Source organism: Zea mays, chromosome 1 (assembly GCF_902167145.1).
Source record: "Zea mays cultivar B73 chromosome 1, Zm-B73-REFERENCE-NAM-5.0, whole genome shotgun sequence".
NCBI lineage: Eukaryota > Viridiplantae > Streptophyta > Magnoliopsida > Poales > Poaceae > Zea > Zea mays.
Window position 1 is genome coordinate 247,225,684 of NC_050096.1, and position 9,805 is coordinate 247,235,488.

The 9,805-nt window shown below is 47.1% G+C and overlaps 1 protein-coding gene across 1 annotated transcript; it reads right to left on the reverse strand.

Annotated features, from left to right (window-relative positions):
- Window positions 1–5,696: 5,696 nt before the first annotated feature.
- Window positions 5,697–6,957, reverse strand: LOC100217159 (OJ000126_13.10 protein). The gene has a single exon (NM_001143524.1). It carries the CDS (start codon window positions 6,898–6,900, stop codon window positions 6,139–6,141), a length of 762 nt encoding a protein of 253 aa, NP_001136996.1. The 5' UTR covers window positions 6,901–6,957; the 3' UTR covers window positions 5,697–6,138.
- Between the last annotated feature and the right edge of the window lie 2,848 nt (window positions 6,958–9,805).

Sequence of the window (9,805 nt, forward strand, 5' to 3'; positions counted from 1 at the left end):
GTGACCTCGCTCTAGTCGTAGCAATACAAACAAGCATTGTATAGGCAAAATTAACATTACACCAAACATAAGTACAAATATATATTAATAATCTACACGTCGCTACGAGATCGTGGGATCGAGAGCTACTAAGATCAGAGTTACGGTTAAGGAGTTTATGATTTTATAAAAGATCTATGTGGTCAAAATATTACACTATATTATAAATTGGTTAATATAATTCAATTAAGAGGTTGTTTTATAAATAATTATCTCAATTTTAATTTAAGTTATAAATTTACCACAAATTATATTTTGGTAGACAATGATGAACACATTAACAAGACTAACCAACATGAGTTAAGTAAAGGTCTAATCATAAAATAATGAGATATGGTATAATAAATGTTGTTACTGTGTATTAAATATTTATACGAAGCTAACGCAACTGGAACAGATCAAATTGGAGTTAAAATGAGTAAATTATGAATTTCCTAAGGTTTTATGTATTTGATATAAGATTAATTAGGAAATAAATTTTATGGTGACATTCATGCCAAAACAGAGGTACTACGTGATAAACAATAATATAACAAAATTGTTGCAACTGGAATGGATATAAAAGGAGTTAAGAAGTAATTTCTATTAATTAAACAAGTTCTAGGATTTATTTTTGTATAAAAATCATTTTCTGTAATTAATTTATAATCAGGTCGAGCTCTCTGTCTACAATTCTAATTCCTGAATACACCAGGGATCACGGTGTAAACCATCCCAAGACACACAGTATAAGATAGGTGGACGACGGGTTATTTGTGGCAAAGGAAAGGGGCTTAAGTGCAAAGTAGCATGGCCGAAGGGGTATCCCTGGATCCTAGCCGTCCGATCCACAACAGACGCACCGGATTAGATTTAGGCAAGTTACTCATCCGCACTCACCCCCGACCGTCGGATCCTAGATCAACGGATGAAGGACGCTCCTGCCCCGATCTGACCTAGACCGTTCATTACTGAATCAACGGCACAGATCTATTCTCGCGAATCGGTACACAGTCGTCTAATCTCCACCGTAGGGGACAATCCAACGGCCAGGAGGCCACCTTCTCCCCACGGACCCGAACCGGGCGGCGCTCAGAGCAATGCGACGACGCCATGGCCAGCCCCGGAGATCCTCGCGCCCTACCGATCCAAACCAAACGAGTCTAGACCTACGCGATGTACAACGAGAGGCGAAACTGGTCAGGGGTCGCTTACCAGGAATGGCGGGGCCGCTGAAGCTGTCCACGGCGCGGTGCGGATCCGCGGCGGAGCTCCAGGTACGGTGAGGAATTCCGGTCTTTCGGGCGACAGTTCTCCTGGTCCGAGAGCACCCAGAGCTCCCCAGGTAATGGCCGAAGCACAGCGCGGCTGGAAGGTGGACAGCAGTGGACAGTCGCGGCGGCGCGCCGTTTACAGTGCCTCCCGCGAATCAGCCGCAGCGGCAGGGTGAATCATGGTCGAGGTGCCAAGCAATGGAGGCGAAAGTGACGGGAAAAGGGGGCGCAGGGGCGATACTTGTACTCCCACGACGCGGAGTCCGCGGCCGGGCCTAGCACACCAACCACGCGAGATCCGTGGAGTTCCTTCGCCGCAAGACTCGGTCCGTAGTTGACGACGGGGATAGAGAGGTACTGACCAACGGGACCCACTAGTCAGTGTCGATTTCTCATTGTAGGCGCGCGCGGTATTGGCCTGGTGGTGGACTGTCAGTAATTGGGCCAGGGACGGATTCGGCCCAAAATGGGTTTTATGCTTTTCTATTTCCTGTTTTCCATTTTCCCTTTTGATTTCAAGTTTCTAATCTTCAAATTTAAGTTTGCTTTGAAATCAAGTACTAGTTAAATTTACAAATCAAACTCTCGACATGGATGTAAAGTTTCTTTTACTTCTTTATTTATTACTTACTTTAATAAATGCCTCTAAATATATTATTGTTGAAAAAAATACTCATTCAAATAAATAGGAAATCTTTCTATTTTTTATTTTATTTTTTTTCAAACTTCAAAATTATGTTTTGAATTTGAAAGGTCTAGTCTAGATTTGAGTCATCAAAATTTAATACTACCTTTATCTTTCAATACTCATTTAAATAAATGCTTATAGTATATTATTTAATGAAATGAATAATCACTTGGTTGAATAGAAAACCTTTCTATTATTAATTCTTGGTTTCGAAATTCAATTCTCAAAATTTAAAGCTAAAGTATAAATTTGAGATATTTGAATTTACTATTTTATTTCCCTATTTATTTATTTTATTATTATTTTTTCTTCTACAAATTTTTGGGCTCTACACAAGACACCCATGGAAACAAATGGGCATCTCGACCTCGACACGGGAGGTAAATCTGTAGATCAAAAGGTATACCGGTCGATGATAGGATCTTTGCTCTATTTATGTGCATCTCGACCGAATATTATGCTTTTCGTATGCATGTGTGCAAGATTCCAAGCCGATCCTAAGAAAGTTCACCTTAGGACCGTGAAAAGAATTATGAGATATTTAGTTTATACTCCTAAGTTTGGTCTTTGGTACCCAAGGGATCTACTTTTGATTTGATAGGATATTCCGATGCCGATTGGGTAGGGTGTAAAATTGATAGGAAGAGCACATCAGGGACTTGTCAGTTTCTGGGGAGATCCCTGTTGTCTTGGGCTTCAAAGAAACAAAACTCAGTAGCTCTTTCTACCGCCGAAGCCGAGTATATTGACGTAGGGCATTGCTGTGCGCAATTACTTTGGATGAGGCAAACACTCAGGGACTATGGCTACAAATTGAGCAAAGTCTTTTTCCTATGTGACAATGAGAGTGCAATCCGCATGACGGATAATCCCGTTAAACACAGCTGCACTAAGCACATAGACATTCGGTATCACTTTTTGAGGGATCACCAACAAAGGGGGGATATTGAGATAGCTTATGTTAGCACCAAAGAACAATTAGCCGATATCTTTACCAAACCATTAGATGAGAAAACCTTTAGCAAACTTAGGAATGAGCTAAATATACTTGATTCTCAAAATTTTAATTGAAACATTGCACACATAGCTCATTTATATACCTTTGATCATATCTCTTTCATGACTATGACTAATATGATTTCAAGTGTATTTCTATACTATGTCATAGATTGAAAGGGAAATGGAGTCTTCGGCGAAGACAAGACTTCCACTCCACTCTACCAGTATCATTTATCCTTTGTCGTCACTCCACATCACTCTCAAATTGGTATAATCTTCACTCATATTTCATTTATCAATGGGGGAGAAAGGGCTCTCAAAGTCTCTGTTTTTGGCGATTAATGCCAAAGGGGGAGAAAGTATTAGCCCAAAGCAAAGTGACCGCACCACCACCCATTTCAAAAATTTCGAAATAAAGTTTTTAATTGGTATCTTGTTATCTATTTCAAATTGATATGTTTACTTGCAATTGGTATATGTATTCAAAACTAGCATCTCAATATATTTCCAATTGGTATCTATTAAAACCATCTTAAAACTAAGAGGAGAATTTCATTCAGGGGGAGTTTTGTTTAGTCAAAAGGAAAAGCATTTGAAATAGTGGGAGAAAATTTCAAATCTTAAAAATGCCTTTTGCAATCCTATTCATATATCTTTGACTATTTGCAAAAACAAAACAACAGGTGCAAGCGTGGTCCAAAATGCTAAATAAAAGAAAACAATCCATGCATATCTAGTGAAACTATAAATTGGTTTAATTCTAAGTAACCTATGCACTTACCTTATGCAAACTAGTTCAATTCTGCACTTATATATTTGCTTTGATTTGTGTTGGAATCAATCACCAAAAAGGGGGAGATTGAAAGGAAATAGTGTTTAACCTTTTCCTATAAATAATTTTGGTGGTTGAATGCCCAACATAAATATTTGACTAACTAGTTTGCTCTAGATTATATATTTTACAGGTGCATAAAGGTTCCACACAAACCAATAAAAGATCAAAGTTAGGGTTCAAAAAGGGAGCAAAAGGAACCAAGGGTTCCCTGGTCTGGCGCACCGGACTGTCCGGTGTGCCACCGGACAGTGTCCGATGCACCAGGACCGTACAAGATCAAACTCGGCAGTCTCGGGTCTCTCCAGCGCTGCTCCGATATAATTTACCAGACTGTCCGGTGCACCAGCGGAGCAACGACTACTTCGCGCAACGGTCGCCTACAAAAGCTGAATTCCAGATAAACAGTGCACAAACAGTGTGCGGCAGAGCCGAGCAGCCGTCAAAGATGCACCGAACAGTGCACAGTACCTGTCCGGTGCGACACCGAACTGTCCGGTGCCACAAGAAGACAAAGCTACAACGGTCGACTGCGCCCGAACCCTAACGGTTGGGTGACGTGGCTGGCGCACCGGACAACGTCCGGTGGCGCACTGGACTGTCCGGTGCGCCCATCGACAGCAACCACCCCCAACGGTTGTTTTGGTGGTTGAGGGCTATAAATACCCCCCAACCACCTCCACTTCAACCATTCAAGCATTCCACACATTGCATTCAATACAAGAGCAATAGACTTCACTCCAAGACACAAATCAAAGCGATCGATCCACTCAAAGTCCCAAATTCAACTCTAGCGCATTAGGGCTTGTGAGAGGATCACTTGTATTTCTTGTTGCTCTTGTTTGCTTGGTTGGCTTTCTTTTTCTTCTCACTTCTTACTCTCAAGTGCTTTGTAAGCGAAGCAAGAGACACCAATTGTGTTGTGGTCCTTGCGAGGTCTAAGTGACCCGTTAGATTAAGGAAGAAGCCTCACTCGGTCTAAGTGACCATTTGAGAGATGGAAAGGGTTGAAAGAGACCTGGTCTTTGTGACCACCTCAACGGGGACTAGGTTCTTTAGAACCGAACCTCGGTAAAACAAATCACCGTGTCATCAACTTTATTTCTTGGTTGATTTGTTTTCCCCTCTCTTCCGGACTTGATATTCGTTCTAACGCTAGCCCCGGCTTGTAGCGTGTGTTTAAAGTTGTAAATTTCAGATTCGCCCTATTCACCCCTCTCTAGGCAACTTTCAGCAGGCAGGGAGGTGGTGACGATCGCGCGCTAGGGAACATTGGCCAAGGGTGCCAGGTGTGACAAGCCATGACCAGGGTGTGTGTGGGCCACATGCGACCAGCAGGGGGAGGGAGCGGGCCGCGCACCAGCGAGGAAGGGAGGGGGCACCGACAGGGAGGCTACGCGCCGGGGGGCAGAGCAGGGGTCGCGCGCGCGACGGGGAGAGCACGGTCGCGCGCTTGCAGGGGGAGCAAGGTCGCGCGCCGGCGGGGAGTCAAGGGGTGGCCGAGCAGCGGTAAGCACGACAACGGCTTAGGGTGGGAGGAAGGGAAGAAGAGAGAGAAAAATGGTTCTAGTACAAGTTGGAGGGTGAAACCCTAACCCTAATCAGGGTTGAGAGTGTATATATATAGCTGAGTGTGGTGGACCAAGGACTATTACAATAGAAGTATATACAGAAACGAAAACAACACTCTAACAGAGAAAGTGCCATATAGTTGAAGAGAGTAATTTATATTAAAAAGACAAAACGACCATCAGACATTGAAGCTTACATATGAATAGGAGCAGTAAGGAAGACCATCTCCAGCATACTGCATTCCTCAATTTCAATCCCAATTCCCCTATGCGAAAAAAAACTACCACCCATGAAACAAAAATCTATAATAGGTATAATTTGCACTATCTCTTCCAACCGGTGAGCATAATATTTGCCAATTACAGCCCATGCACCTTGCTAGAACAAAAAAAGAAAAAGAGTACGTAGCAGAGTATCCAAATCTTCAAGATTATTTTAACTCAAGATTTCACAAAGCAAAATTCTGATACAGCAAACAACGCATTGGTTTGGACATTTGGACTGACAAAAATCACCAAACATCCTCTCAAGTTTTGTTCTCTCCTTAGCTGCAGAGAGAAAGAGAGAGATCCATGGCCCCAAACACTAATCCTCACTACTCATCGATTATTAAGATACGGCAAGATATGATCTCGCATATCTCCAAGAACACCAAAACTGCGAGCAGTTTGGATCACAAGCTAACCATAATTTCTTGTTTCACCTTTCCTACTAGATCATGCAGGACAAAACATATTATACCACCTTTGCCGGATTCAGTCAAGAAAGCCAGTCTGCCGCAGCACGGCGTCACGCACGCGGTGGAGGTCGCGACCCTTGAGCGTGCGGCCGACGCCCTCCAACATCGAGGACGGTTTCCCTGGCTCACCGTATCCGCCGCCTGCGGAAGCGCGCGCCACCATCTCGTGCGGGGGTAGCATGGCGGCGTCCCCATGAAAGAGCTCCTCGTCGTCGTCGTCCCCTTCGCCAGGACCGGCGGCGACTTTATCCCATTTGCGCCCGCGGCTCCAGGGTGGAGGGACGGGAACTAGGACGGGAGCCGACTGGTGGTACGGCGCCGCGGCCGGCAGCTCAGGGTCCCTTGGCCTCGGTGCCACCGGTATGGCACGCGACGCGGACGTAGGGGACACTGAAGGCGTCACTGAGGAAGCCGAGGCCGCGGCTGCGGCTGCGGCGATGGTCGCCTTGCGGCGGAGCAGCGTCCCGGAGGTTCCAGCCGTGGCCGTGGCCGTGGACGCGGCCACAGCAGCAGCTCCGCCACGCCCACGTACCTTCCTGTCGCTTTCGTGGAGCGCGGCGAGCAGGCCGAGGTGGCCGCCCTGGACGCGGCCCGGATTCTTGGAGGCATCGGGCGGCGGGTCCGAGGAGGAGGGTGGCGCGGGGAAGAGGAAGTCGCCTTCGACGAGCTCGTCCCCGGCGGAGGGCGAGGAAGCGGGGAGGGAGTGGGACGGAGAGGAGAATAGGCCGAGGAAACGGTCGGCGGGCGGAGAGCGGCGGGGCCGGCCGGGAGAGTCCATTGGGGGGTCGTCAGGCGAGGCCGCGAGGGCCGGCAGGGTCAGGAAGTGGGGGCAGAGTCAAAACGGCCGCGAAGCCCATGCCCATGTACGAGCTGGAGTAAAATAGAAGGCAGCGTACACAAGTGCACAGATTCCATCCGGAACGTTCATCCTGAAGCCAACGGATCGCGCCCTTTTTGCAGAATAGAACCTGCGCTCCTCTCTTCGCTGGCGCTGCATATTTGCATTAACCCTCGCGGGCAGGTGCGGTGCTCTTCCCCAGGACGGAGCAGCCGTCATCCATCTTCAGTTCTTCACCAAATCATCACATCGTGGTCTAGCCGACTAGGTCGCCGCCGACTGGCCACGCCGCCGCCTAACGCCCTCGCCACCACCCGTCTCCCCATGGCGTCACTCAGACCACCGTTTGTCATGGCTGACGGAGTGGAGGGTAGAGCGACAGACATCACTAGCGGGAACTAGGTGAGATGAGTTGGTGTGCTAGTGTGGGCCGTGGGCCAAGTTATGGTGGTAACCGTGAGGGTGAGTTGGATTAAGCCTTAAATACCGCCACAACCAGTTGGCAAAGGGAGAAACTCTTCACGAGTCAGTTGTGCTCTCGTCATACCTCCGACGAACTCACGTCGCGATAGTGACGTGCCGACGGGCAAGGGGCGTCTCAGGTGGTATCAAAGCCGTGTTCCTCGGAGTTTTTCCACGACAACGCCGACAGTGAAGCCCTCGAAGCAGACGTGGATCGTGTTGGAAGCAATGGAATCGTTGGAGCAGAAGAGCGAGGAGCAGTGGGATCGGATGATGCGGATCCTAGACCGGCTCGGAGACAAGGTGGAGGCGATGGAGATTAGACAACGATGCCTAGCAAGCAGAGTCCATGGAGGTGGGCCAGCAACATCTTCAACACCAGGCAGAGGTTGCTGCCTCTGCGGCTCGGAAGGCAGAGGAGGAGCGCTCCATCCTCGCTCGTCAAATGGAGGAAACCAGGAAGACAGTGTCGCGTCTTTGCTTGGAGTGGATGGCCAAGGAGATGGAAGGTATGGGATCGAAAACTGAGAGGGAGAACCGTGAGCGTAGGACTGTTGAGGAAGAGAATCGAAGGCGAGAGGAAGAGGATCAGAGGCAGGGGGAGTTCCGTGAGCAGCGAGGGAGGAACAGAGAGATTCGTGAGGGGGAGTTCCGTGAACAACAAGGGGGAAATTGAGAGTATAGAGCAGCGGATTTGCCAAAAATGTCATTCCCAAAATTTCAGGGAACTAAAGCAGGGATATGGATTTATAAATGTGTGGAGTATTTTTCGATTTACCAAGTACCTGAGTTCATGTGGTCTTCATCAGCATCTCTGCATATGGAAGGAAATGTTGCTCGTTGGATGCAGGTGGATAAAAGGCAGCAAGGGTTGGGAAGCTAGGCACAGTTCACCCAAGCTGTGCGGGAGAAATTTGGTTCTGAAGAATTCCCACAGGCGATGAGAGGATTGTTGCATCTGACACGGAAGGCTGGGTTGGATGAGTATATTCAGGCGTTCGATGAAGCTAGATATACCAACTCAGTGCATAATCCAAATTTGGGTGAAACCTTCTTTGTCTCTCAATTCATTAGGGCATGTTCGGTTACACCAATCCAGAAGGGGGTTGGAGGGGTTTAAATCCCTTAATCCCCTCTAATCCACTTCTGGATTGGTGTAACCGAACAAGCCCTTAAGGGGTTGAAGGGGGAGTTACAAGGGCATGTGATGGCCCAACTACCATGAACGGTATATCATGCCATTCTTTTAACACAAATACAACATGAGGTACTGGAGATGAATAAATTGAAATTTCAGAAGGGGTTAGTACCTAATAAAGTTAGGGAAATGCAATAACAGGGGGGGCTAAAATTGGTGGAGGAGGTGTAGATTTGACAAAGGAAAGACAACTGAGAGATTTTCGAAGGTTGAATGGGCTGTGTTTTGGATGTGGGGGAAAATATGAACCGAGACATCAAGCAAAATGTCCAAAAAGGGGTGGAGCACAGTCGCATAATGTAACACCCTAAATTTGGGGATATAAAATTCTTTTTCTAATATCCACCAAACTCAGGTGTTACCCTATCTTTTTCTCGCTTTTCTTTTCTTTTTCTAAATATTGGAGTGTTATTTTGTTATATATTAGCGTAAACCTACTGAATTGAACCCTAGAGAAGCTTTGTGTGCTGCATTTCATGCTGAAGCATAGTTTTGTTTGCTATCACATTTAATTTTATTTAAATTATTTTAGGCTTAATCTAAAATGGATATATATATATATATATATATATATATATATATATATATATATATATATATATATATATATATATATTAGGAGCCCTGAGCTTCCAATAACTAGAGGAAGCCCAGGTCGGACGGTGCAATCCGGTCGAGCCGGACCACATCCGAACGTCTATAAAACAGGACCCGGAGTGCTAGGGTTCAGTTTTTTACGCTCCACCCCGATTCATTAGCGATGCCGCGTGCGACAACGGCGGTTGCCACAGAGCATGCGCGGCGGTGGACCCCCAGCCGGTGGCCGTAACTCCATGACCTGGACGCGCGGTGGCGGAGGTTCCTCGATCCGAAGTAGTGGGGGCGATTCCCAGGTCGGTGGTGGCGGCTCCCCGATCCAGAGGGCGAGCGACAGCGGGGCCCTTGTGCGGGCAAGCGGCGGCGTCCCCAAGGTCCCAAGGAGGAGGCACTTCCAAGGCCGGCGAGCAAGCGACTCCCGTCAACGTGCGAGTAGCGACGGCGACGCATGAGGCACGATCTTCGAGCGAGCGGCGTCACGGAAGGCCCGAGATGCGCGCAGCGATGATCGCGCGTGACATCCTCCGATCCGGCGCAGTTTTGTTTTCGATTATTGTGTTTTATGCCTACCACATGTATTATTTACGC